Source organism: Crocuta crocuta, unplaced genomic scaffold (genome assembly GCF_008692635.1).
Source record: "Crocuta crocuta isolate KB4526 unplaced genomic scaffold, BGI_CrCroc_1.0 scaffold37, whole genome shotgun sequence".
Lineage (NCBI taxonomy): Eukaryota > Metazoa > Chordata > Mammalia > Carnivora > Hyaenidae > Crocuta > Crocuta crocuta.
In genome coordinates this window covers 1259113-1286340 of record NW_027532040.1, presented here as the reverse complement: position 1 = coordinate 1286340, position 27228 = coordinate 1259113, and the positions used below count along the sequence as shown (strand labels likewise).

Below are 27228 nucleotides of genomic sequence, written 5' to 3'. Positions count from 1 at the left end.
TGAAGTTTAAGCCAAGGCTGGAAGATGAGTAGGAGTAAGAGGTGGGGAAAGACAGGGACCTAGTCCAGCCTGGACCAGAACTGGAGGAAGCAGAGAAGACAGGTCCCAGAGCAGAATGAGGTTAGACAGAGGACTAGTTACGGCAGGCCAATGAGGGGCTGGCAAGCCAAATTCGTCCTGAAGGAAATGGCTGTGATAGGCAGAATTAATGCCCTGCCCCCCAAGAGGTGCACATCCTAATCTCTGGGACTTGTGAATGCTGCGTCACATGGCAAAGGGAACACTGTAGATGTGAGGAAGTTAAGGATTCTGAGGTAGGGATAGGATTCCAGATTATCTGAGTGGACCCAGTTGAATCACAAGCATCCTCAGGATCATACTTTTAAGAGGGAGGCTGGAGGATCAGAGTCACAGAAGGAGATGTGACCACAGAAGCTGAAGTCAGTAATAGAGTTGCTGTCTTTGAAGATGGAGGGAGGAGCCAAGAGCCAAGGAATGCAGGAGGCCTCTGGAAGTTGAACAAGGCAAGGAATACATTTATTCTCCCCTAGCACCTCCAGAAAGGAATGCTGACACTTTGATTTTAGCCCAATAAGACTGATTTTGGACTTCTGCTCTGCAGGACTATAAGATGATAAATTTGTATTGTTTTAAGGCATCATGCTTGTAGTAATTTGTTACAGCAGCCATAGATAACTAACACAATGAAGAATTACTGAAGGTTCTCCAGCAGGGCACCATGGGGATCTGACTAGAAAGGTTGCCCTAGGCACTTGTGTGGAGAAAGAGCCAGAATAAGCAAAAGCAGAAGCAAAGAGATTACGGTGGCTCTGCCACAGTGCTTTGGAGCAGAACACACTTCTTAGAAAACCAGTACTAAATGAACCAAAAATGGCAAAGAAAAGCCATCTACCATTAACCTCAGGAGGATGCAAAGACAAGCCCCTGCTGCTGGCCTCCTGCCCTGCAAACACAGTCTGAAGAGACTGCTGCAAGGGCCAGGGCTTCCGCAAACCGTAGACCACCTGGGAATGGCAGAAACTGAAGGTCTGAACAGAACACCATAATCTCGGAGAGACAGAGTCCCTTTTGTAAAGATGTCCTTCTCCTCAAATTAATCTCTAAGTTTTACAAAATTCATTGGGAATTTTTTTTGCAGTACTTGAAAATGTTAACTCTAGGGTTCATAAGAAAGAGTAAATATATGAGAATAATCAAGGAAAAAATTGAAAGAGAAGGATTATGGAGAGTTGGGGGGTAGTGATCTACCTTATCAAACACCAAAATATCATGAAGCTACAGAATTAAAAGTGTGGTGCCAGCATATCAATAGAGAGATGGAGTGGTGGGATAGAAGAGATACAAGAAATAGACCCATGTATATATATGAGAATTTAAAATTTGATTAAGGTGGCATTTCAAATTATTGTCCCATGGTGTTGGACCAACTGGCTATGCTTGGAAAACAAGAAACATTTCACATCCTTTACAAAAATGCATTCCAGATGAATTAAAGATATTATAATATCTTGTAGAATATCTACAATCTTGTAGGATCTTGTAGACTATCTAATAGCCATCGATATTCTACAAAACAAATTATCAATGAAACTCTTCGTAAGCCTTTGGAAGAAGGATACCATAAAAGAAAGGCTTGCCAAATCTGGAGTACAAAAACACTTTAAGTATCATTACACAAAGATACCAATAAGTCTGAAATGCAAAATTATGAAAAAAATTTGCAATGTTTACTATACTGTAAAAAGAAGTTTTTAACAAGGAAAAGATGAGCAATTCAACAGAAAGATGAGAAAATAATACAAATAGGCAATTCATAAAGGGAAGTTAAGTGGTCAATAAATTTAAGAGATAATATCTCACAAATATCTAAAGTGCAAGTAAAAACAATTGTGAACTTATTTCTTTTTGCATAAAAGACCGGTGAAAACTATAAAGATAATTCTCAGAGTCGCAAGGATGTGGAAAAAATGGATAACCCAGGGTCACATTACAACTTGTGGGGGTCCTACACACATTTGCCTTTGGGGGGTCCCCCTCCATAAAAAAAATATTAAAATATACATTTTATGGCTGCACTGGTATAAAAAAATACAATCCAGGTTGGATTCATTGTATACTATGTATTCATTATTATTCTTATATTTTTTTCTCCTGATTTTAAAAGAAATTAAAACTTTTTCATGACCCCTAAAAGGACGGTGGGCCCTAGGCAATGTGCCTATTGTGCCCCGTGGTGAAGTGGTGAAGGTTGGCAGCTGTGTCAACCTTATTCTCGTGAGTAATTTGGCAGCCTCAGATTCAAAATACGTGTTACTTTAGACCCAACAATTACATTTTCAGGAACTTATCCCATAAAAATACCTGCACAAACAAGCAATGATACAGATATAAGGAAACTCAATACCTTACTCACTGTAACTGCCAAAAAAATTTAAAACAGACTAAATATCAGTCATTAAGGAAATGGTTAAATTGATTTTGGCAAAGAAAAGGTAGATATATATGGACTCATGTCATAAGTTCACTGCAATACACTTTTTTTTTTTTAATATTTTTATTTATTTCTAGGAGAGAGAGAGACAGCGTGAGCAGTGGAGGGTCAGAGAGAGAGGGAGTCACAGACTGAAACAGGCTCCAGGCTCTGAGCTGGCAGTCAGCACAGAGCCCGATGCGGGGCTCGAACCCACGAACCGCGAGATCATGACCTAAGCGAAAGTCGGACGCTTAACCGACGAAGCCACCCAGGCGCCCCTGCAATACACTTTTGAATTATACACTTTGAATTATACACACACACACACTTCCAGAGACTAAAGACATATACTACAAACTGTTAAAATGTTTATCTCTAACAGAGCAGAGTTGGGGAATTCATTCTGAGGTGCATGAGTTTTTATAATGAGCACTTACTAATTATGTAAATTAAAAAAGATATTTACATTTTGAAGAGAAAAAGCAAGATTTCTCTGTCTTGATAAAGTCTGGAGCTCCTCCGAGGAAAGCCGCCTCCCCACACAGCTGAGAAGCGCTGAAAGATGCTTTAATCCCTGAGTTGGTTTCCTCCCCCGTGCAGCCCTGCAAATCAGGAGGCAGCAAGTTTCAAACCACTTGAAAACAAAAATAAACTAACAAAAATCAAAGGCAGCTGAGCTCTCCTCACGAAACTACAGTCAGCTGGTACCTTAATCATAGAACAAGGCATTCACCTGGTCCTTCTTGTCTCCTAAATCAGAGGTCAATCCAAAGGACAGGCAGACCCTGGGGTTGAGAAGGGAAGTTCTGAGTGACAGTTAGGGGAGTGGCAGTTGGAGCCTGGGGTGGGCCAGGGTCCCCGCTGCGTAGGAGAGGGCCTCTGAGTCAGGTCTATCCCCTGAGACTCCTACTGGTCAAAGGGTCATGGCTGACGTGCTGCGTGCTGAGTCTCAGTGAGGCCCTACCCCTGAACCTCCAAAACCAACTTCCAGGTCAAAGAGAGTCCTAAAACCTTAGTCCAAGGCTTCTAGGCACAGGTCCCATGTGGGAGCCATGGAACAAACGTACAACGAAGCAACTGCATTAGGTTATGACGTGAGGGTGTGTCTGTGGTGGGAGGTGGACATCACGACGCCCCTCCTGAAGATGACAAAGGGAAAGGTCAGTGAGAGTGTCTGCCTGGGCTCTCCTCTCCTGCACCATCTCTGCCCCGTCCACAATCTCTCTCTCTAGTTTGTCGTCAGTAGACAATTGGACACATATTTTCCCAAGGTTACATGTCAGGGGGGAGTAGAGCAAATGCCTTGACCATCCTGGTCAAAAGAAATGCTTCCCCCTCCTCCATCTTCTCCTTCTCACTTCTCTCCTCTCCTCCTTTCTTACTGGCCTCAGAATCAACATTAATCAATCGGGCACTTACCAGATGCAGAAGTTGTTTATAGTCTCACATGTAATCACTCACCGAATGCTCACGTTGACCCTGTGGAGTATCTGCTCTTAGTGTCCTCCTTTGACAGGGTAAGTAAGTGGGACTCAGGTGCTCTGCCCCTAAGATGAACAGCACAAAGGCATGAACGGTCAAGGAGTTTCACGCTGCCCATATTCACTGAGACACAAAGTGTGATGAATAGTATTCTCTTTGAAACCATCCTGTCATGTATTTTATGTAGCGGTTCTCTCTTTTTTTTTTTTTAATTTTAAGACTTTTAATTAATGAACCATGCAACACCTAAATCATGCAAATTAGACTGCTTGTCAACACTGATTATTCCCTGGGAGAATTCAGTTTGATTCCTTTCCCTTAGTGTTAACTGTAAGTCCTTAGGAACTATTTATTTCTCTTCAAAGCTCGCTCTCTCACACACACACACACACATACACACACACACACACACAAACACACCATGAACAGAATTTTTTCAAGCATCCCCATAGGTACAAATTTTCTCTATGGGCAGCAACTGAACCCTTCCCCTGGGTCCAGCCTGGGTTCTCTCTCTCTGTTTCAGTCTCAGACCTCTCCTCTGGCACCTGGCACCTCAGGGAGCCCAGCCTGGCCAGTTGTGGCTCTTGCTCTTACTGAGGCACCAGTGAGGAAGCAGGGGATTGGGTCCCAGCCTATACTGAGTTGTTTTTCTGAGTTTTTTCTCCCACCCATTTCCCTCACCTCCTGACTTGCCCCTCCACCCCTAACCACATCATCTTCTCTGCCAAGCCCCAACCACAGTCTGTCCCCACGGCACACCACTCTGTTAACACTCTAGTATATCTGCATGGGACTGATAGCTTTGCTCCTTGGAGGAGAAGCGCCACTTCTCGACTTAGAACTACAAGCCAAGTACAAGAACTGATCAAATCTTCACCCAGCCCTGAGGTGGGCAATACCATCCTTACTTTTCCTTCAGAAAAGGACCTGAACCACAAGAGGAGATCCGGCTGCCAATCCTTGAACTAGACCCAATCCACTGTGCACCACTATCTCCAATTGGGAGAGGATTTTTACGGCTGAAAAACTGCCTGTGTTTCGTTTTTTTCCCATTTGATACTTTCTCTATTTTTAAAATTAAAGGAACATGGAGCACCTGGGTGGCTCTGTCGGTTAAGCATCTGACTTCCACTCAGATCATGATCTCAGTTTGTGGGTTTGAGCCCTGCATCGGGCTCTGTGCTGACATCTCAGAGCCTGGAGTCTGCTTCAAATTCTGTGTCTCCCTCTCTCTCTTCCCTCTCCTGTTCATTCTCTGTCTCTCACTGAAAAATAAAAAAAAATTATAATTTTTTTTCAAAAAAAATAATACAATAAAAGGAACACACTATGTGGTGAAAAAAATTCAAACAATACAAAATGAAAAGTGAAAGTCTCCCTCACCAATTCTGTTACCATCAACTGACAACAGTCTTCCGCCTAAACAACCAACACAAGTACTTATCACACACATATAGCGTTGAAATGTACATAAAGTGATATTTTATACACGGTTCTATAAATTGCTTTCTTTCCTTTATCTTCATATCAGCACATAGAAGAGCCTCAAGTAGTTCCATGTGTCACTCAGAATGACATCCAAAGTCCTTACTTTGGCCAACATAATCTTGATGCAAAGATTTGACAAAGATATTACAAGAAAGGAAATTTGTAAGCCCATCTCATGAACATAGACACAAAATTTGAAAAATATTAGTAAACCAAATCCAGCAGTATGTGAAAAGGATGGTGTATCATGACCAAGTTGGATTCATTCTAGGAGTTGTAATGTTAATTTAACATTCAGAAATCTATCCATGTAATCCACACATTGATACCAAAGAAAAAGCATTGTGATCATCTCACAGAGAAAACCATTTGATAAAATTGTATGCTTTGTGGTGAAAGTAGAACTAGAAGGCAACTTGCTTAACCCAACAAGGGGAATCTACAAAATTGATGGTGTCTGGTCAATACAATGGTTATTTCTGGATAAGGGGCAAGCAGGGGCTTTTGTGGTGGTAATGTTCTACTTCTTGATTTGGTGGCCGGAGTTCCTTTGTGATAAAAGGGAGGGAAATGTAGTTTTTCCTGATGATCTCATAAGGGTGGAGGGTGTGACCAGGAGCTGTAGGAGCTGACAAAAACAGGAGATGGAGATGTGGGCTGAGGGGGAATGGAGGAAACTGTGTTGGGTGTTCACACATGTGGATGTTGACCCAACTCAGGATGGCAAAGCTGGTGAGCCAGGGGTCAAGGTTCTCAGTGAATGAGAGGGAGTAATTTGCAGATGAACTGCCAAGAGTAGTACATTAGGAGATGGGTGAGATGCATTAGGGGGCGTGAAATTTACCACCTAGATGTCCTTCAGAGTGCACTGTCCTAAAATGAGGAGACAACAGTCCTTACCTATTTTTCTCGACAATTTTTACAGTTGGTCTTAATCCCCATAATGGTCTTGGAAGTAGTTAATATTTTGTTCTACTATTGGGGAAAACTAGACTCGGAGCAAGAATGCCTGAGCCACAGCCCAGACCTTAGGGCTGCTTTGAAGGCCTTTCCAGATGTGGTGCCAGAGCAGAGGCTATGTGCCTACAACCAGCCCAAATCATAGTCCTCCATTAATCATCAGTTTACAATAAAATAGGGATAATAACTCCTTTCAGGGTTGTCATAAGTACTAAATTAGATTTTGCGACATCATAGCCTTTCAATATAGTTTTCTTCTTTTTCTCCTTGGGACAGGCCACCAACATATTCACTGAGATCTCTCCAAGCATATCAAGTCTAGAAAACCCAGGGTCTTGAAGACCGGCATGCAACCACTACACTATGAAGTGAGGCGGAAAACCAGAGACCCCATTCCCTGGTGAAGCCTGTTTTGACTAGTGATATTAATAAGAGGGGAGCTGGCTTCTCATAGTGCCCTTGTACTAGGTCAGCCGTTCTCCAGTGTGGCCCAGGGAGGCCCCAAGACCCTTTCTGAAAGTCCTCCTGGTCAAAAGTGTTTCCAACAATGCCACGCCAGTTGTCTTTCCACTTTCATGCTTTCACTGGCGTGCTCAAGATCAGAGGCTACAGGGCATGTGATGACATCATCATCCAATGGCTAACGAATGCAGGCCTGACATCGTAGGCTTTATAATGTGTTTCAACTACTGATGCATAAACGTCCATGGATGTAACTCCTATAAACAAAAGTATTTGGGAGGTCTAAATTATAATTTTTAAGACCGTAAAGGGGCCCTCAGTAGGAGTGCCAGATTTAGCAAATAAAAATACAGCACACCCAGTGAAATCTGAATTTCAGATAACTATTCCATGGGATACACTCGTATCAAAATATTATTCGTTGCTTATCTGAAATTCAAATGTAATTTGGCGTTCTGCATTTTACCTGCCAATTCCAGGCCAAAAAGTTTGCAAACGTCTTCCCTAGTGGGAGATCAGGTCCCCTAGCGGGGGATCGAGGGTCGCACTACAGTCCAATTCCAGAAATCCCGAGGGGGGCACTTCCGGTCAGGGGGGCAGGCCAGCGCGGCGCAGGCCCCGCCCATCCCCGGAAGCTTCCCAGGCCGGGTCCCGCCTCCGAGCCCACCTCCCGGCGCTGCGGGCCTCAGGGTGTAGGTGCTGGGCAAAGAGCGGGTGGAACCGCCTTCCTGCCTCCAGGGGGCAGCNGCCCGCGGGGGGGGCCCGAGCCCGCCACGATGCCCCTGGGCCTGAAGCCTACCTGCAGCGTCTGCAAGACCACGTCGTCCTCCATGTGGAAGAAGGGCCCGCAGGGGGAGATCCTCTGCCACCACTGCACTGGCCGGGGCGGCGTGGNACAGGTCGTGCGCTGGGGCCTTCCGGGATTCTGGCGACCCTGCTAGAGCGGGCCGCCCCCCTCCCACAATGAAAAGATCTTCGTCAATTTGGCCCATTAAGGCACCTTTTGTTATTTTCAGCAATTGAAAGTGTACCGAACGCAAGAAAATTAAAAACCCTTCAGAAGTCCCCTTCGTTGTAGTAACACTTGCAGGAGTAACCAGACATCTCAGTACACACACGTATACACAGACACTAAACAGGATCTTGCTACTGGACCTCTTTCCCTGTAAAAGGTTATTTTACCATTATGTCATATTAAGTAATACCATGTCATTGTCTTAAATGGCTGCATAAGTATTCCACTGTAGGTAGTGCCATACCTAACTCTCGCCCTGGGGCTCGAGAGTTCAGTCGTCAAGGGTTGTCCATTACTATAAACACCTACAAAGTTAGAGTTCTGGCCTTGGCCTAGACTTACTCGCACTCCTGCCTCCCCGCCTTACTGTAAGTAGTTCACACCTTTTCGGAGGCTGTGGAGATGCTTGCCTAGGGCCCTCCCGTTCTGATTAGCTCCGGTGATTACCCAGCATAAAAGGAGAAGGTTCATTCTTAATTTTTAAAAGTCAACATAGAGTGCTTACTCTAGAGTCCTTGTAAGATGGTTGTATCTGGACAGCAATCTTTCTACAATTTTATCTTTTTTGTTCTTTAATTGTTTATATAACAGAGTAAACAGGAAATTCACAGGAGGTCTGCTCGGCTCAGAAACACTAAATACAAATCTGCTCCAGCTGCTGAAAAGAAAGTTTCCACTAAAGGAAAAGGGAGAAGACATATTTTTAAATTAAAAAATGTAAGATGATTGTGGACAGTGTCTTTTACGGTAATGGCATTGTGTGTGTAGTGTGTCTGTCACTGCCTTCATCTCTCATCCGAACTTTGCTCTTGGGAGCCTTTCTGCCATATTCTGGGGAGTGGTCCACCCCTTCCTAAAAGGAAGTTAACTCCGTTGCAGGAGGCTTACTGTTTACAGTTAATAATATCCTTTCTCATTTTTTTAGCTTTGTTTCCACTGGGAAATAAAAATATGAATCTAAAAGAAACCTAAACCTTGAATGCATTTTATTGGGTCCTCTGTGCAAAGGAGGTGGGATTATGGTTCTTGGTATCGCCAGGTATATTCGGGAAAAAAATTTCTTTTTATTCTTTAAAGACTGAAGTAAAAAATACCAGACCTGATTCATTTACATATGTTTGTTATTACAGCCCCAGAAAATGTATCTTACTGACTTATGGTGATCAGTTTGATGAATATGAATAAAAAATTTTGCTAACCGTTTCTTCTGCTGTAAGAAAATAGATGGCCGGCAGACTTGTGCTGGGGGTAGCTGAAGGCACCTTTTGTTGAAGCAAATGCTCAGGAATTTTGTAAACACAGGGGAAAATGGCCAAACAGAAATGTAGACTGCTTTTTAACACCTCAGTATGGTGTTCTTTCCTTTCAGAACAGGAATGCTTCACTTACCAGCAAAGGCATTTCTGAAGTTGGGCATATTCATTTATAAAACACAGGCCCTGCAGTGTATTCTTGTGCAGACTGCAGATGCTTTTCCCATTAAGAAGAGTTGCCTCTAATTTATTTAAGTCTTTTATAGCTTAGTTTTCTTAAAATGAGGCATTCATTAACTAGACAAAGCATGTAAGTAAATGTGCATGTGAATATAGTTGTGTCACTTAAACCCATGTTTTCCTCTCGTGTGGCTGAATATGCCCTGAAGTTATTTCAGTATCAGTTTCTCTTGCAACCCCTTTCTCCAAAGATGATGCCAAGACATGTCTGGGGAGGCCTGGTTCTTGTGTTGGGGCACACAAGCGTATACTCAGCTTAAGAAGGGATTTCAGTAATGGTCGGGTGGCGGCAAATTTCTAAGAACTCCCAAGAAGCTTCATATAGCCTCAGTTCGGCCTTGCTAGAAAATTACCTCTGATGACAATGAGTATCCTAGCAGTTCCATAGATAAGCTGCGATGGAAAATGTCTTCAAGGAGACACTTTTTTACCTTGTGTTCACCTACGTATTTTTTTATGACTTCTATTCCTGTCATGCCCAGGCCATCGGAGCCAGAACGTTTTTATAACTAGAATGTTAATATGTAATAAAGCTTTGAGAGCGCCTGCAGTAGATCTCGGCAGCATAATCAGAAGCTTGTGCTTTGGTTCTCAGCAATTTTTAAGCTGACAGTAGCAGAAATAGCCATGGAAGTGTTCAGACTGCCTTGCCACAACATTCAGAAAATCGTTTGTCTTTTTATTGCACTCCTTCTCAATAAACAACAGATTTAGGATTTCTGAAGTTACAGAATTCTCATAGATGGCTGGAAAAAATGCCTAGATACACTACACACACATAATACACTATGAATGTGCTAATATTTTTACTTTTTTTTTTTTTTAATTTTCCCTAGCCCATCAAAGCTCCTGAGTCTGTTTCCACCATAATCACTGCAGAATCGATCTTTTATAAGGTGAGCATCTGTAGGGTTACTGAGGGAAGATTTGGGCCTGTTGTAGGATATGCTGCCAAATGTTGGGTTCGTCCAAATGTCTCTGCTCCTCTGTAGAATGTGTGATTGTTTCTTGTTCTTTTCTAAGCTATTTCCCTCCATAAGTGGCTGGTATAAAACATATCCAGAGCTGCGGGGTAGCTGCTTATTGAAACATGGTATTTTTAAGTATTTTAAGTATCTTAAAATGCTAATGTATAGTGTGAAGTCATGAACGAGTTCACGTGTGCTATGCTGACCTTCCTTCTTATCTGCCCAAAACCCTGAAACCACCCTGCAAACGAAGGGACTCCTTAAATGCCTTCGTCACGTTCAGTGCTCTGTGTATGTACATACACAACACAACACGTTAATAAACACTTACCATGTGCCAGGTACTGCTCGCCTTTTGCCAAGATACTGTCTATGCCTTGCAGTTCTGTTTTCATACTATTATATAAAGTTAATATTCAGCATATATTTGAGTGCCTATGTTAAGCAAGGCCCTGTTTTTTATGTGTGTGAAAAAACAAACTAATCATTTGTAATTTGGGAATAATGATTCTATGTGTAGACAAAGTAAACCATAAGTGCAAAGTATTTATATGACAAAGAACCTTGAGTAGCAGCTACAAGGACCAGATGATGATGGATGTGAACCAGCAAGTACCAGCTTGTGGCCCACATTAACCGTACCTACCCGCCATTAGACATGTGGATGAAGGGTTCACCAGGACCCCTGCAGTTCACTTACTGCAAGTATTTCTTCAGAATTATTTTTAGGATTAAGATGCACAGATTTTTACTGGCTTTACCGGCTGCCAATGCCCTGTTTTGAGTGAAGCAGCAATAAATCACCTGGTTCCTGCAAGTCAAGAATTCCTTCTCTAGCTCAGAACCACACATACCTAAGGAAGTGCTGAGTATCATAGAAGATTTGGATCAGCCATTATAAATGTTCGAAGGAGAGATTATTTACTTTTCAAGACCTAGGGAAGAAGACATGTAACAGGTAGCAGACAAGAGTCATATTGAGGGCTAGACACAGGACATGTACAGATTAAGTACTTGGCTGTGAAGTGGAGCAGGCGTAAGACATGAAGCCTTGAGGGGCACTTGGGTGGCTGAGCCGGGTAAGCGTCTGACTTTGACTCAGGTCATGATCCCGTGGCCTGAGTTCAAGCCCTGCATCGGGCTCTGTGCCGACAGCTCAGAGTCTGGAGCCTGCTTCGGATTCTGTGTGGGCCTCCCTCTCTGCCCCTCCCCAGCTCATGGTCTGTCTCTCTCTCTCTAATAAACATTAAAAGAATCAATAAATATAAATAAATAAATCCATTTAAAAAAAAAGACTTGAATGCTGGAAATATAGGTAACTGCCTTGTGGGACATTATCAGTGGATGGGAAAGGACCTGTCCTAAAGACTGTAATCAGAAGAGTTTCTGTCATTTATTTGTGTTTGAATTTGTCCTGTCCATTATCTTTATGGAGGCCAGTGAGGGAGATGTGTAGAGCGTATTCTCATCAGGTAAGTACTGCTTTTCAATACAGGACAGAGAAGGACCACTGAGCTGGTAAAGGAGACTCAGCTGCGTTCTCTGCCTTATGTAGCCTTCGGCAAGTCGCTTATCCTGTCTACAGCTAGATGGCTGTGGCCAAAATTATGGGGATAGCACTGTTCCGATATGAAATCAAAGTGTCTTTATAAACAAATGTTTTCTCCAGATGCAAGTTTCATAAGTGTTGTTTAATTTTTGTTCAAGAGTGAAAAAATTTAGGATTGGCATCAACCGTAGAAATGTTGATGTATTAGACCGTCTCAAAGGTGTTTTACTGACCACTTTGCAAACTGCTTATTTCATGTTAAGGTTTCAGTGCATAGCTGTGGTTATTTTTGTTTCAAATATGGGATTATCTTCTATCTCCTCTAGGGAGTGTATTATCAAATTGGAGACGTTGTTTCTGTGATTGACGAACAAGATGGAAAGCCCTACTATGCTCAGATCAGGGGCTTCATCCAGGACCAATATTGCGAGAAGAGTGCCGCGCTGACGTGGCTCATTCCCACCCTTTCGAGCCCCCGGGGCCAGTTTGATCCTGCGTCCTATATCATCGGTGAGTATGACAAGTGGCACAGGTAATTCTCCACTATTATATAAAGGAATGTTTTAGTCTGCTCAGGCTGCTGTAACAAAATAGCACAGGCCGAGTGCCATAAACACAAAATCTATTTTCTCACAGTGCTAGAGGCTGAAGATCAAGGTGCTGTCAGGATCACTTTCTGATGAGAGCTTTCTTCCTGGTTTGCAGGCACCACCTTCTCCCTGAGGCTTCAAATGGCCTTTCCTCCGAGTGTGCACGCTCCTAGCAGCTCTTCCTCTCCTTAGAAGAATGTCAGTCCTAGCAAATTAGGGCTCTACCCTATGACCTCATTTAACCTTAATTACCTCCCCAAAGGCCTCATCTCTAAATACTGTCACGTCTGGGGTTAGGGCCCATATGAATTAGGGGAACTGTAATTCAGTCCATGATAAACATAAGCATCATTAAATATTAAAAAGGAAAGAACTCTGTAGAAAATATGAAAGATATTTTATATAGTTGGAGTTCAAGTGTCATCAATTTTTGAGTTAGGGCAGTATATACCTACTAAAAAGTGACATGGATAAGGTTTTACTGAGTGACTCAGGTTAAATTCTATTAAAAGAATTTATTGCTCAAGAATTAGGCTTATTTAGGCAAATTTACTTACAAAAATCTAGTTAAAAATAATTTGAAAAGCCGCTGTCCCTATTATTTCTAGCATCTTATGAATTTTCATCATGTGTCCTTCCACATGTCACACATATCATCCTAGACCTTTTATAACATGTCATTGTGTATAGTTGGAATGGCAGCCACTGTCCTCTTATGAATTTCAAAGCTGACAAAAGAAGTATAAATGTCTCTTGTACACTCACAGGGAGAAGTTGCTGATTAATACAATTTAAAAAGTATTCAGAATTTTAAAATTATCCTATATTTTCAGCCTTTCTGCAGAGAGCTGGCATTACTTTTGCAAAGAGTTTTTGTTTTTTCCAGAGGGAACTCAGGGACAAATACCTACTGCTGTTATTCTCACCTATGACTGAAGCTTGATACACCATCAGTTCTAAGTCTTCTGCTTGTAGGTACAAAGAGGAGTGGACTTGCATCTCCCTGACCTATAGGACTGAGTTCTCAGCAGAGGTGGTGATGTGAAGAATCACCTCTGGGGCTCCTCTCCCACCTCTTCCTCTAATCCTCAGACACTCGAGTGGGGAGCATGGCATAGAGGTTCAGAGCACACATGCTGGAGCCAGACTGTCTGGGTTCATAGCCCAGCACATACCAGCTATATGGCCCTGGGCCGTACATTAAGTTCCTTAATCTCTGTCGTCTCATACATAGAAGAGGAATAATAATAGTACCTGCCTCCGAGCAGAGTTGTGACAACTCAAAGTATCCATATATGTACAGTACTTAGAACAGTATGGACATATAATAAACACTGGTGCGCTAATATTATTTTTAGAGTCCTTTCTACATTGAGTCACTTTTTGGGGGAGTTAAATAGTTAAAGTAGAAAAAGTGGTAGAGGGTGACTTCAGAATAATACATGTGTCGAGGACGAATGTCAGGTCACCAGAGTGGTTTGTCCTAGCGTCTAGGAACTTTAACCCTTTGTGAAAAGGACATATATGTTCAAAGGTGTTTAATCTTTCCATTGACTGACTTTTAGGACCAGAGGAGGATCTTCCAAGGAAGATGGAATACTTGGAATTTGTATGTCACGCACCTTCTGAATATTTCAAGTCACGTTCATCACCGTTTCCCACAGTTCCTACCAGACCAGAGAAGGGCTATATATGGACTCATGTCGGACCTACTCCTGCGATCACTATTAAGGAAACCGTTGCCAACCATTTGTAGTTTAGAGAGTAAAACATATTTCCGGTTATGTTGGATTCATGCTGCTATAAGACATGCCATGTTTCCTTCATGAAATTCCTACATGGAAGGAAGACTAAGAAGTTTTTCCCTAGTACCCAGTAACCAGTAACTTGTTTATTACTAGTCATTGGAAATTGAAAATGGTAACAAGGAATTAAATGACAGGCAAAGACTATAATTTCCAGGGAGACCATTAAGAACAGGTAGTATCTATTTTTCTCTGTGATTTATTTCTAGAAACTTCCTAAATGGATTGTATTTTTCTACAAGAACAAAATAGTAATTAAGGTTTAGATTTCTGACCCCAGGACTTAATCAGATCAAATGTAGCTATAACCAACTGTGTCTATCACAAAGTTACACAAGCTTTATTTTCTCATCTGGAAAATGCTAGATAGACTGTTGGCCACTTTAAAGAAAGTGACTGGTGGATGATTGTATCAGCCTGGGCTTTTAAAAACTTTATTCTATAGCAGATGGATTCAGAAATATTTTTTGATCTTAACAGAGCTGCTCCTTCCTGATTGTTTTTACCTCCCTTTCTCAAACTGAGGCTTCGGGTCAAACCGTAAAATTTTGTAGAGCAGTCAACTTCACGCAAAGCACACAGGAGACACATAGTGTTCAGGCATCCCACTTGGTAGTTTCTTGACCGCTATTAGAACAACCATTTGGCAGTCATAAAAATGATTAATGGGCCATAAGCATTTAATATCTTTAAAAAGTCTACCTAAGGTTAAACCATCTGCTATAGACTCATAGTAACAGGCCTAAAACAAAGTTTTAGACTTAAAAGCCCTGTTTTCTATGAAATTGTCCACAATTCAGGTATAAGTTTTACTTCAAGTGCAGGTCAGCTAAGTAAGAGAACAATGTGAAAATGGGAAGAAGTAGGGCCCATACATCTTGCTTCCTCTTCTATCGGGACTTAACCAGCATTTTTCAATTCCAAGAAAATTTGTCAGAATCTTATTTAATAATGATTTTGAGTTGTAGCAGTTTTAACTGTTCACATTTTTCTACACAGTGATGGTTTGTATGTTAGAAGCAAGCAACTGTAGATAGCTCTATGTGCATAGTTATCTCCATAAAAGTTACAGTAAAATTTATTGTAAATACTATTGTAAATAGCTAAGTGCTAATATTCAAACTTTTGGATTAAAATGTATTTTTCATATTGTATTTACTTTGGATTTATTTCATTTAAACAATCAAATGTGGGGCTTTCTATCTAAAAATGGTATAAATAGAAAATACCATGGTTTTACTCCTAATTTGGAGCAACAGATTGATCAATATAGAATTGATTTTAGGAAACTTTCAAAGAATGGCTGATTGAGAAAAGAAATACTTAATGTAAGATACTTATTAAAATGAGGAAATAATGGGGGACCCGGCTGGCTCAGCCGGGGGAGCATGATACTCTTGGTCCTGAGGTGGTTAAGTTCAAGCCTCACACTGGGTGTACACATTACTTAAAAATGAAATCATTTAAAAATTAATAAAATTAGTAAATACTGAAAAAAACAGTATACTTACCATTTGTTTATAAATTGGTAAATACTTCTATAATATCTTTTAAAATAAAGATTGAATTTTCACTTTCTTCCTCAACGAATACCAATAGTTCCTACCACTCAGGGTAAATTCATTCCTTTTCTTCTGTTATTGAAGGCCTGCCCGATAGGGCCCCAGTTTATACTCCCAGCCTCGTCTGCCCCTTCTCCCCACCACTGAAATGTTTCCCCTAACATCCTCCTCATCTTCCTGGCCAAACCTTTATTCATATTGTTTCCTTCAATTTCACCCCAATAGGCCTTGCTTAAGGCGCTCATATTCTCACTCTCCATGAGACCCTTCCAGTTTCCCCATGGTTCCTGGAAATCCGTGAATATTCTATTCTGTTGTTGCTTTTAAGTTTCTGCTTCTGTTGCCCTCACCCCACCTCTGTGTTTCCTGGGGGACAGAGATGGTAGGTTTCATTTACTCATTTTTATAAGCCCCACAGCACCTAACTTAAGTCTTTACTTATGGGAGTTGTTAGTTAGAATCCAAATTATGGACTCTATGGATGTTGTTACTAAAATGCCTATTAATACTTTAGTTATAGTTAGTTTAGTTACATCATACTAACTAGTAATACTAGTTAATAATAACTTTGGCTCTAATTTCAAATTTACAGTCAAGTAGAATTTCAGATTGTTATATTCTAGAATCAGATGAATATTTTTAAGATTGTTTTAACAGGATGTTTTTAAGAGGAGCTTTAAATAGTTCTTGTACACAAATAAATCTTAACGTGAGTATCTGGAAAATTTATCCCAAGCCATTCAGGTTCTCAGCTGATGCAGGTTCAAGTTTGCCCTTCCTCGCCTGTCCCTCACCTTCCGTTCTAGACCACCTGCCCCACTGGCCCCAGTACCAGACACAGAAGCTACAACCTTACAGAAGACTGTTCAACAGGCTCCCACATTTTGTGAAGTAAAATTTCCATCATGGATCCTTTATTCTAGATCATCCCTATTGGTTCTGTTTTTCTGATCAAATACTGACAAAGTTACTGAGGCTCTGAAGGATAAGGCAAGGAACCGCTGTTTTTTATTATAAGCTATTTACAAGTATTTGGCCTCTTTCTTTCTCTTTCTTTCTTTTTCCTTCCTTCCTTCCTTTTTTTACTTCAATAAGTTTTTTAAATTGAAAGGTAATGAGGTCACATAGGGAAAGGTGGACAGATGGAATTATAAACTTTTTATTTATATGATTATTACTATTTTTTAACTAAGCTGTACGCCCATTGTGGGGCTTGAACTCATGGCTCTAAGATCAGCCAAGCACCCCGTTATGTAGTGTGTTTGCATTTTTTCTTTTCTTTTTTTTTTTTTTACATCAGTGGGCATCTTTAATGGTTTTTTTGTTGTTGTGTTAATTTTTTTTATTTTTTAAGTGTTTATTTGTGAGAGAGAGACAGAGTACAAGCAGGGAATGGGCAGAAAGAGACAGAGACACAGAATCTGAAGCAGGCTCCTGGCTCTGAGCTGTTAGCAAAGAGCCCCGATGCAGGGCTTGAACTCACGAACCGGGAGATGATGACCTGAACTTACCCGACCAAGCCACCAAGGTGCCCCAAGACAGAGGCTCCTGTGCTGGGTTAGGACATTAAGTGGCTCCTGTGTCTAGTAAAAACTCTGCATTCTTCAATGAGAAAGAATGAAATCTGGCCATTTGTAGCAAAGTGGATGAACTCGAGGGTGTTATGCTACGTGAAATAGAAGGACAGATACCATGTTTTCACTCATATGTGGAATAGGAGAAAGTGAAGAGGACCATGGGGGAGGGGAAGGGGAAAAATAGTTAGGAGAGGGAGAGAGGCAAACCGTAAGAAACTCTTAAATACTGAAAACAAACTGAGGGTTGATGGGGGTGGAGGAGAGGGGCATGGAGGAGCGCACTTGTGGGGATGAGCACTGGGGTGTTATATGGAAACCAACTTGACAGTAAACTATAAAAAACAAAACAAAACAAACAAACAAAAACCTATGCCTTCTTACCTGCCTCATTAAGGATTACCCCCACGTTCCTTCAATGAGATCTAGAGATGTCCAGAAGGCTTGGGCCTCTTCAGTCCCCAGCCTTTTCGACCATTAACGGCTTAGGGATTGGTCCCTCTTCCCTCAAAGCTGGGGACAATCCCTTTTTTAGTGGCCATCTTATTTGCAGAAGGCACACTGATTGGGACCTAGCTCTTGGCAAATAGGAGGCTCTGGCCTGGCTTTATCAGGCTCTGGGTCCACAATCCCAGGAAGTAGGTATCTCCGGGGTGGCATGGAGCCAATGGCAGGTGCTATAAGTTAGGTGTGTCACCTGCGGTAAGTGATTTTGTCTACTTCTTCTGCCCTGTCCCTGTTATTAAATACAGCAAAGGCCTGTGACCCACAGTTGGCTCACAGGAATCTGAGGCACTGTGGTTGCCTCCTGGAAACTTCCCCTGATATCTGGGGCAGCTTGCAGGGTAAAATGCCCAGCTAAAAGAGACTGCCCCTCTGGAGAATTAGGGTCAGTACTGTGGTGCCTAACGGGGTATCTCTTGATAGGATGGGGCCCCCCATGTGGGGTAGAAGCCAGTGGGGTGGGAGGTGAATGAATTCACCTGAGGGAGAACCAAGGAGATCGAGGTTTATTGAACACACCGCAAAGGAGAGGCAGGCAGGACAGCAGAGGAAGACACTGTCTACCACCAGGCAGTGCGAAGGGCTTGCGTTTTAGGGGGGAAGGTGCGGAGGTGTGGCCACATCTGGAATTTTCCCTTTTTTGGTAACTGTTACTGGGTGTAAGTAGCCCGTTAATCAGCTAGGGACCGTGCATATTTTGGGGTGGGTCACCTGAAAGGCCCGTCTGCATTCAGCCAGGTGGTCACTGTGGCCCTTTCTGCATTCCACTGCCCGAGCCTGTTTGCCTAAAAGCGGCCTCCACAATATTAGTATAGTATATTTCCCGAGGGCTTCTACCAATCTCCCTTGGAAGAGAACTGGATTTTCATCCTTCCCTGGAGTTAATTTCTCTCACGTGTCACAGTTAACTAGTTTTACTATACATCACTCCATTCCTTCAGTTAAACAAGTTATCATAATTTCTCTCATCTAGGTCTCCTGGAGCCCACTGATAATTCCACTGGAGGTCCCCATCTGGGGCTCTTTCTCCTCTTTCTCCTCCAGCGTCCCTGATTATGAGTTGCCACCTCATTGGCTTACGTCCAGGCACCATTCAATATTCTAGCTTTCTCTTCTGCAGTACAACAATGGGGCAACAAAATTTGTAAATCTCCCCAGGTCAAATTGAAGGTCAGTGTTAACCTAGCAAATTTCTCAGTGAATCTGGCTGGCCCTCAAAGAACCAGCCAAACTTTTCCATACATTAAGACAAATCACTCATGGAGAATGGCACATGTGCCCCAGAAGTCCCTCCATCGCCACCTGCAGTCTCCCTAAGTGGAAACCCAGAGGCCCTGAGTTCGGTGGGTTGATACTGAATGTCTCCTGGAGCAACCGCAGAACTTGGTTCAGAGCCCAGGTGGATACGGGTGGAGCACATCTGAATATGAGTAAGACTCACTGGATCAGAAGGGGCTCAGCAGGACTGGCCTTTGTGTCCGAAGTCTCATTAGATGCAGGGACCCTCCTTCTGGGGGGGATGGGCTTTCAGGGAGCGGGGCATCCAACCTGTCAGATTTTTTTCAATTCTGAAAAATAAGTTATGTACATTCTATAATTTTCCTTTAATTTTGAGTCTTGATACAGTGCCATAAAGGCCATTACATATGGGATTTCCTCCCACCTATTCTCCTATTTACAAAGCAGTTCAAACTATAAGATGGTGTTAACACCGCATTCTTAGGCCAGACTTCTTGGTCTTGCAGTTGATATTGAGGCCAAGTTTCATTACAATGCAATATTAATTTCTTTCTCTTTAAATCACCCAATTTAGGGGGCACCTGGGTGGCTCAGTCGGTTAAGCGTCTGCCTTTGGCTCAGGTCATGATCTCACAGTTCGTGGGTTCGAGCCCCACATTGGGCTCTGTGCTGACAGCTCAGAACCTGGACCCTGCTTCAGATTCTGTATCTCCCTCTCTCTCTGCCCCTCCCCTGCTCATGCTGTCTCTCTCTCTGTCTCTCTCTCTCAGAAATAAATAAAATGTTTTAAAAAATTAAAAATAAATAAATAAATCACCCAATTTAAACTGTGCCCAATTCTCTAGGATGCACCCTAGTGGAGTCTTGGGATGCTCACAGCTGCCCCTGTTTAGGACCTGTCTGTGGGGACTGTTTGGTGACAGTATGGCTCCCCTCTGTCACACAGGACCCAGATTCTGCACTTTCGTTTGCCTGCCTTCATCTTTCCAAGCGCAAGAGGAAAGCAACAGCAGCTCGCTCTGCTAAGGTTTCTGATGGAGTCTGCTGGATGATTATCCTGAAATTAAGTGGGTCATACAAATGGGCAGAGGAAGTTGGACTCGCGAGCCTAGAACACGGAATTTGGCAAAACAGACGTTTTAAAAGGCACTTGAGTCAGAAATAGACAAAGGACAGGTCTGGATGTTGTCCTTCCAGATAAATACAACAAAAGGATCCAAATGCACAACAGAAGTCAAACAGCTGTGTTGCATTAACCAAAAAGTCAGGTTGGTTGCAAAGGGAGGATAAGATCCTAGGGAAGTATTGTCAGCAATGCCAGACAGCTGAGGTAGAGTAAAGAGGCCCTGGCCATGGTGGTCCTGGCTGAGTGAATTGGATAAAAGTCCCAGGGTTTCCTAGAAACCAAAGAGACAGATCGGTTTTGAAAGATAAGGAATTATGCCATTCATCAATGTGATGATAGTAATACAGACAAACCGAATCCTGTAAACGGGATAGTTTCCAACGTGCCTGTAAAGAATAGTGAAGCAAGGGGCGCCTGGGTGGCTTAGTCGGTTAAGCGTCCGACTTTCGCTTAGGTCATGATCTCGCGGTTCGTGGGTTCGAGCTCCACGTCGGGCTCTGTGCTGACTGCCAGCACAGAGCCTAGAGACTATTTCAGAGTCTGTGTCTCCCTCTCTCTCTGACCCTCCCCTGCTCACGCTGTCTCTCTCTCTCTCCTAGAAATAAAGATATTAAAAAAAAAAAAAAAAGAATAGTGAAGCAAACAGCTCAAAGGGGAAGTGGGAAGAAGCAGAGAGAAGGAAGGAAGTAGACACCTCTGGACGTGCCCAGCGCTGCTGCCAAGCCTGTGACACAGCAGACACAGCAGCACAATGGGGTCCAGCACCGTGAGCAGGAGGGTGTGGTCTACAAGAGACAGAAAACCAGCTTGGGTGTAAATCCCACTCCCTCATACCTGCCACAGCTCCAGCCTGCCGTGTGTCTTCTCTACCATCATCCAATAACCCAGCCCCATGGGGGCCGCAGGACCATCCTTTGGTCCGAAATCAGGATCGTCCAAGAATCTTCAAGGCAGTTCTACTGTCCTGGAATTGCCTCAGTTCAATCCTGATGTCCCAGAACTGCAAGGAGACACCTGGCCGTGGACAAAAGAGTAAAGAGAGAGTTAGGAGTCCAAACTCTATTCTAGGGGAACGAAGTGGTGGGTGGAATATGCTACTTACAGGGATAACATCCCAGAGTCACCAAGGGGCCNCTGCCGTGTGTCTTCTCTACCATCATCCAATAACCCAGCCCCATGGGGGCCGCAGGACCATCCTTTGGTCCGAAATCAGGATCGTCCAAGAATCTTCAAGGCAGTTCTACTGTCCTGGAATTGCCTCAGTTCAATCCTGATGTCCCAGAACTGCAAGGAGACACCTGGCCGTGGACAAAAGAGTAAAGAGAGAGTTAGGAGTCCAAACTCTATTCTAGGGGAACGAAGTGGTGGGTGGAATATGCTACTTACAGGGATAACATCCCAGAGAGTCACCAAGGGGCTGATCTTCCTCTCCGATGTGTCTCGGCTTCTCTGGAGCAGCAGAAGTCTAAAGTGGCCGTAGGGGCTTGTCACAGCACTGGATGATCGATCCTTCTGTGTGTGTTCCTGGCCAAGCCAGAAATTAATTTCCATGAAAGAGAGTTCCCTGTAGGACTGTTGCCTTTGGTGGGAGGGAGCAAGTATCCCATTTCTTCGGAGCTGAGTGACTCAGTCTCTTATGCCAACTAATAACCTTGAAACTGTCCAGAAGCCAGAGTGAAGAGACTTTGCAGTGAAGGTAAAACTGCGAGCCAGCAGAGCACACAGGGAGAGGGAGTACCCTCCTGTGGTCACCCGAGTAACTAGCCTGGGGAAATGCGGAAATGCACGAGTGAGCCCTGGTGCACCCCCATGGGATCCTGCTCTGCCTTGGGATCCCTGGGGGAACCAGAAGCCACACAGCTGTCAGAGCACAACGGGTGTGGAGGGTGTGAACAGGTCCCCGTATGAGTTTCTCCACATTTCCCTCTTCCCAGAGAACAGGCCAGTTCACAGAAGTGCAGAGATAGGAAGTAACTGTTACTTTCCAATTCTGTTTCCTAGAGGAGGAACATACCATAACCCCTGGGTGGAGGTCGAATTGTACTGTGCAGACTGTTTTGGGGTACCGCTGTTCCTCTCAGGGTTCCTTCACAGTCATCAAAATATGATGTGGGCAGGCCAGGTCCAAGGACCCAGAGGAGGGTCCTTGGCTTCTTGCAGGATAGAAACCAAACACGAGCCAGGGAAAGTGAAAACAGAGTTTATTGAGTGGTGTAAGTGACAGGTGGAGAGTAGCAGAGGGAGTGTCTGGGAGACTCAGGGAAGAATGAATTTGTCGCTTGGGGTTAGGCGTTTGTATCGGAAGGGAGGTGTCTAGGGTACATGCTCCTCTGGGAATCCAGGGTAGGATCCGACCAAAGGTGTCAGGTGAACTATAGGTGTTACATAAATTACCGAAGGTTAGGGGTTATGATGCCAGCGTCACCCAAGGTTTGTTTGAAGCTGATGTCCTAGAACATGTGTGGGATCTGGATCTTAGATGTCATCAGGTGTTTGGGGCCTAGGACAAAACTCAGAGAAGGATTAACTTTCTTGCTTCCTCTTTGAAGTAGGAACATGGCTGCTTTGGCTTCTTCAGAGGCAAAATATGGAACCTGAGTAAATAAGGCCTAGCAGACAAACAGCAGGGATGGAGCCTTTATAAATCGAGTACTAGGGGTGCCTGGGTGGTTCACTTAAGCCTTTGACTTGATTTTGGCTCGGGTCACGATCTTACAGTCATGGGATTGAGCCCTGAGTAGGGCTCCATGCTGAGTGTAGAGCCTGTGTAAAATTCTCTTTCATCTGCCCCTCTCTCCTGCTTGTGTGCTCGCGCGCGCTCTCTCTCTCTCTCCCATAAATAAAAAAAAAAGTTTCTTTGAAAAAATAATAAATAAAAATAAATGGAGACCTTTTAGCCCTCCTACCTCACTGAGATGCCTGAAATACCTTTGTGGAATATAAAGAAATTCAAAGACTGTGAGATAGACATGTTCTGTGATTGAATCATGTCTAACTCACCAACTCACCACTACCCAACCGTGTCCCCCAAGATAGAGGGGGTGTCAGAAAATACTCCTTCAACAAAGCCTTAGAAATACATTGGTGTATTTGTTAGGATCGATCTTGGTTATAAGAAAAGTAAACAAGAGGTTTATCTGTCTTTGGCATAAAAAGGTCGAGGCACAGCACATCTGGGGCTGATATGTCACCTCAGTGATGCCATCAAGGAAACGGGCCCCTTGCGTTCTTGCTCTGCCTCAGTTACCTACGGTTCTCACGTTCATGTTTGAAGATGGTTGCTGCATCTGCAGATGTTGTGCCTTCATTTCAGGAAGAAAGTCCACCCCAGGGACTTCTACTTCCCTGTGCTATCTAGAACTATGTCACATAGCCATGCATGGCTATAATAGAGATCATGTGACTCAGTAATTCACTTGCCAAGGAGCATACAAAGGCAAGGGAGAGTTTTGGAAAGGTGGTTGAGTGAGTCTGCCTGTAGAAACTGTGATAGTTGGTGGGAGACGAAGTTGATAGGGAGATATTGCAGTAGAAATGGCTTTCTGATTTCAGTGGGGATGAGCAGATCCTGGGGTAGCAGACACCAGGAACATGCAATGTATGAAGCCAGGTGGATGTGGCTACCATAACCAGCAGACAGTGCATTTATTACAAGGGTCTGCCCTGCAGGGTTCTTTGATGCTGCACAACTAATTGTGCGGTCCTGAAGATCAAAACAGAGGCTCAAAAATCCTACTTGAGTTTTAGAATTTGAAAATCTTCTAGTTAATAAACAAAGGTCTGATTTGAGTCATCACAATATAGTCATGGTCTCTGACCCAGTTCTCAGGTCTACATCAAAGAAAGAGAGTTGAGGCCTGTACACTTTTCTTTGCTCTTTCTTTTCTTTTTTTGTTTTTTTTCTCTTCTCTTTTTCTTTCTTTTCTTTTCATTTCTTTATTTATTTATTGGGGGGGGGAGGGTCAGAGAGGAGAGAGAGAATCCCAATCAGGCTTTGCACCACCAGCGCAGATCCTGACATGGGGCTTCATCGCCACAAATTGCAAGATCATGACCTGAACTGAAATCCAGAGTCAGACACTCAACAGACAGGACCACCCAGGTGTCCCTCTTTGCCATTTCATGTATTTATTTCTATACTTCACCTAACGTCCTCACTTTTTCTTTCCCTACTGCATTAGTATACACAGTTTGTGTTGATGGTGGCTGAGTTTACATCTAGTTCACAGATCAGGAAATATCCAGACAAAGTCAAGATGTAGCAGAAGAGAAATGGACATCATTCAAAATCCTGGTTTTGGAGCTAGATGTAGTATATTAAGGGGATATGACCTCATTTCTGGTGGTGGGAATAATTAAATTTATTTGAACCGTGTGTAAAGTGTACACGTTCTGATAGAAGAACAGGGCATTGGATCTTATTTCCAAATGACCAAAGTTGCTAAGTATAAGATTTGTCAAATGCAAGGAAGATGTCAAATATGTTGAGCTCTAAGAAATGTATTTTCTTCAGATGAGAAAATAATTACTTATACCATTAGGATAATATTTTTTCACTAAGGTTTAATTTAGATATATAGGAAATAAGATACAGAATCAGTTATAAATATCCCAATTTATTCTACAGAATTAATCTCAAGTAATCCTGATTATGACATAACCACAGGTTTGCCAATCTGTGATTTTATAGATGAATCTAATTTGTTAAAAATAAATTTACAGACCCCATTTTTACTGTTACAACACAGGAACAAGCCAGCAAAAAACAAAATCATAAGTATGTTTTATGCTAGAGTTACTTTCTGTCCAGGTCGAAACACTGTTCCACTTTGATTCTTTTTTTTCTTTGGATTTTGAAAGTTTTCATACCTTAAAAAGAGATAATATTTAACATGTAAATTCTAAATTACAAAAGACAAGGAATTGTTTGCAAATAGACTATATTTTAAGAAACAAAAGGAAATAACAAGAAAAAAAACTTAACACATTATAGTTCTTAAATTTTTGAAAGTTAAACATTCTAATAAAAAAAGTAGCAAAAGGCATAAAGAGACAAGTTAGAAAAGATAAAATGTACATGGCAGTGACATAAAAAAAGCCTACTGTTTTAATCAAAGGCATGTAAATTGTTAGATTTTTCTCCAGTCACATTGGTCAAATTTAGAGAGAGATTACGTACAGTGTTAGGGTTATGGCGAAACTGGCCCTTTCCATGTACTGTGTTGTACAGTGTTTCTGGAAGGCAACTGATCTCAAAAGCTGTAAAAACAAAATGTATCCTGCACTGCAGCAATTCCACCTCAAATGTAGATAATGGAGGAAGTTCTTTATCATATTGGTGTAACAGGGAAAACCTGGAAGCCACTTAAATGTCCAAGTGCTGGAAATTGTGGCCCAGCCATACTATAAAATGACATTAAAAACAAAGTAGTAACGTTTAAAATGTGAAAGAATGTTCAAGATGGATGAAAGGGGGCCTGCTATACAGCAATACATGCAGAGCGTCTCAGTGAAGGGAACAAAGCATACAAATATATACTTTGGCAGGGGTGGGATTAAGGGAAGTTTGTTTTCTGATTTTTCTACAGTAAGTACATATTACTCACCCATGTTGAGGGGGAACAGAAGTGCCACTCTGGCATGTGGACTATTTTGAGCTGAAGGGGATCAAGAGCCAGCAGACTCAGGAAAAGTTTTTTACCTCCCTTACCTGCCTGATGAATTTAGTTTCCTATTACCAGAGAGGACTGTTTATCTGAGACTGACAGCAGAGCAAACAACTGCTCTTCTCACCTCTGTGAATTCCTGCCTCCCTTTTGAAGCCCCAGGCCCCTATTTCTTTCCTTAGCTCAGGATGGCGTATCTATTTTAATGGAGCTCCCGTATGTATGAAATTATTTTTCTCCTGCTACTGTCTTACGTCAATTAATTATTAGACTAGTCAAAGAACAAGAAGGGAAGAAGGGAAAATCTTTCTGCTCTTACAGTGTGCCCACACATGCCCACACCAACTACTACAAAATTAAACAAGAGCTGTAACTTCTAGAACCAGGAATAAACCTTTTTTGCACTGAATTAAGCAAAATCCTGTATGTGAATGGTCCCCAGTCCATGGGTCTCCAACTCCTAACGTGCACAGAGACAACTGCAAGAAGCCTGGAAATCCAAATGTGTGCTGGCCACGGGCCACAAGGAATACATGTGAATGTATTTAAAGAAAGCAAAACAGGTACATTTTTCAGAACAGTTTTTACAAACTGTATTGGAATCATTTTGAGATTTTAATTTTCCTTTTATTCAAAGCTTTAAAAATCAGTTCATTATAAATAGTTCAAATATAATCAAGTGAACCAGTTAATGAAAATTCATTTTTTACATCAATACTCTTTTAAATTTTGGAGTATTTAAATGCACAGCTATTGGCCCGGAGTGGCCTTTTATATATTCATAATAAGTAACTTTAAAAGTTTAAGTGAAGAACTGTCACCTGTAATATCTGTATTTCTGAAGCAGAATCGGTTACTTACAGTTCAGCAAAATTCTTCCAGTCGTCTTCGCTAATGGATGGCCTTGTGTGACTGAGGGCAGCCATTAAATGGGACTGGCTAACAGCCAGACTGGTTTTGACTGGTCCTGGTTGGTTAAGGGAGTCATCCTCCTGAAACAGAAAAGGGCACAAAGTTAACCTACGGCTGTGAGGGAAAAAGGAGCCGCCCATGTGTTCTTTCTTTCCATCATTTTTTTTTTTTTAGAAGACCACACATTCTCTTTCTCATAAGATTATTAAAAATTGTTAGACAGCAGGATGCATATAATCAAACGATCAATGTGTTTCAGTCCCTTCTTTATAAATAGAGCTCATTTACTAACCAAAATACACATCAAAAAAGGAAAAACAATTTTCAAGTTTTTAC

At 42.4% G+C, this 27228-nt stretch overlaps 3 protein-coding genes and 1 long non-coding RNA gene across 6 annotated transcripts in view; 2 read left to right on the top strand and 2 right to left on the bottom strand.

Annotated features, from left to right (window-relative positions):
* LOC144241682 (protein lifeguard 1-like) overlaps positions 1–7762 on the bottom strand; it is a 43362-nt gene extending 35600 nt beyond the window's left edge. The window contains exons 1-4 of the mRNA XM_077776260.1: positions 7689–7762; positions 5076–5244; positions 3956–4041; positions 2961–3096 (exon numbers count right to left, since the gene is read on the bottom strand). Coding sequence (XP_077632386.1) covers positions 2961–2962 — 2 coding nt within the window. The 5' untranslated portion in view covers positions 2963–3096; positions 3956–4041; positions 5076–5244; positions 7689–7762. The remainder of the gene's footprint in view (positions 1–2960; positions 3097–3955; positions 4042–5075; positions 5245–7688) is intronic.
* Positions 3299–4950, top strand: LOC144241684 (uncharacterized). The gene is made up of 3 exons (XR_013338154.1): positions 3299–3654; positions 3886–4011; positions 4899–4950. It is a non-coding gene; the product is annotated as an uncharacterized LOC144241684 (long non-coding RNA).
* Positions 7643–15463, top strand: GATAD1 (GATA zinc finger domain containing 1). Its single transcript, XM_077776216.1, has 5 exons — positions 7643–7788; positions 8496–8621; positions 10234–10293; positions 12241–12424; positions 14070–15463. The coding sequence occupies exons 1-5, from the start codon at positions 7666–7668 to the stop codon at positions 14258–14260; spliced, it is 684 nt and encodes a 227-aa protein (XP_077632342.1). The 5' UTR covers positions 7643–7665; the 3' UTR covers positions 14261–15463.
* A 9447-nt stretch (positions 15464–24910) lies between these two features.
* The window catches only part of PEX1 (peroxisomal biogenesis factor 1), a 45402-nt gene continuing 43084 nt past the window's right edge, over positions 24911–27228 (bottom strand). For 2 of the 3 annotated variants that reach the window (XM_077776224.1, XM_077776225.1), the window contains exons 23-24: positions 26842–26972; positions 24911–25183 (exon numbers count right to left, since the gene is read on the bottom strand). In XM_077776224.1, coding sequence (XP_077632350.1) covers positions 25099–25183; positions 26842–26972 — 216 coding nt within the window. In that variant the 3' untranslated portion in view covers positions 24911–25098. Of the gene's footprint in view, positions 25184–26841; positions 26973–27228 lie in introns of those variants that run through there. The other variant, XM_077776226.1, reaches the window with a different exon arrangement.